The following is an 844-nucleotide window of genomic DNA, read 5'->3' on the forward strand; positions in this document are numbered from 1 at the left end:
TATTATATTATATTATATTATATTATATTATATTATATTATATTATATTATATTATATTATATATTATATCTTACAAACCAGGAAACAAAATTTACTACAGCAGTTGCATGCAAGTGCATGCGCTTGCATGCACTTGCATGCACTTGCATGCGCATGCATGCGCTTGCATGCGCTTGCATGCGCTTGCATGCATTTGCATGCACTTGCATGCATTTGGTTTGCAGGTTGCTGGCCCCTGCATGCAGTATATTCGATTCGGAGCCACTGAATCTTCTTCGATGCTGCTGCTGCCGCAGCTGCTGCTGCCGCAGCTGCTGCTGCTGTCGCTGCTGCTGCTGTCGCTGCTGCAGCAGCAGCAGCAGCAACAGCTGCTGCTGCTGCTGCGTTCGCTGTAGCCCCGGTAGGGCGCAGCAACACGCCAGCTGACGCTCTGCGAGATATGCGGCCCCGCTGCTGCTGCAATAGCTGCGGGTGTTGCTGCAGCAGCAGCTAAGTTTAGTGCTGCTGCTGTTGGTGCTGCTGGTGCTGCAGCAGCAGCTGCGACTGGTTCTGCTGCAGCAGCTGCGGCTGTTGCTGCTGCAGCAGCTGAGAGTGGTGCTGCTGCAACAGCTGCGGCTGTTTCTGCTGCAGCAGCTGCGGCTGTTGCTGCTGCTGCAGCTGCGACTGTTGCTGCTGCAGCAGCTGTGAGTGGTGCTGCAGCAGCAGCTGCAGCAGCGTCATGCTGCTGATATTTGCGCTGTGTGCAGTGCAGCAGCAGCAGCTGGATGCACAGCCGCAGCAGCAACACGAATAGCAACCCCACCACCACCACCACCACCACCAGCACAGCTAGCTAGCTAGCTA

At 54.1% G+C, this 844-nt stretch overlaps 1 protein-coding gene across 1 annotated transcript in view; it reads right to left on the bottom strand.

Annotated features, from left to right (window-relative positions):
* Positions 1–496: 496 nt before the first annotated feature.
* EMH_0064750 (uncharacterized protein) overlaps positions 497–844 on the bottom strand; it is a gene marked incomplete at both ends in the record, with an annotated part of 2,526 nt that continues 2,178 nt past the window's right edge. Inside the window, 1 exon segment of the mRNA XM_013498297.1 lies at positions 497–737. Within this exon segment, the coding sequence (XP_013353751.1) occupies positions 497–737 (241 nt within the window).

The sequence above is a fragment of the Eimeria mitis genome, genomic scaffold (genome assembly GCF_000499745.2).
Source record: "Eimeria mitis Houghton genomic scaffold, Emh_scaff3315, whole genome shotgun sequence".
NCBI classification, from domain to species: Eukaryota; Apicomplexa; class Conoidasida; order Eucoccidiorida; family Eimeriidae; genus Eimeria; species Eimeria mitis.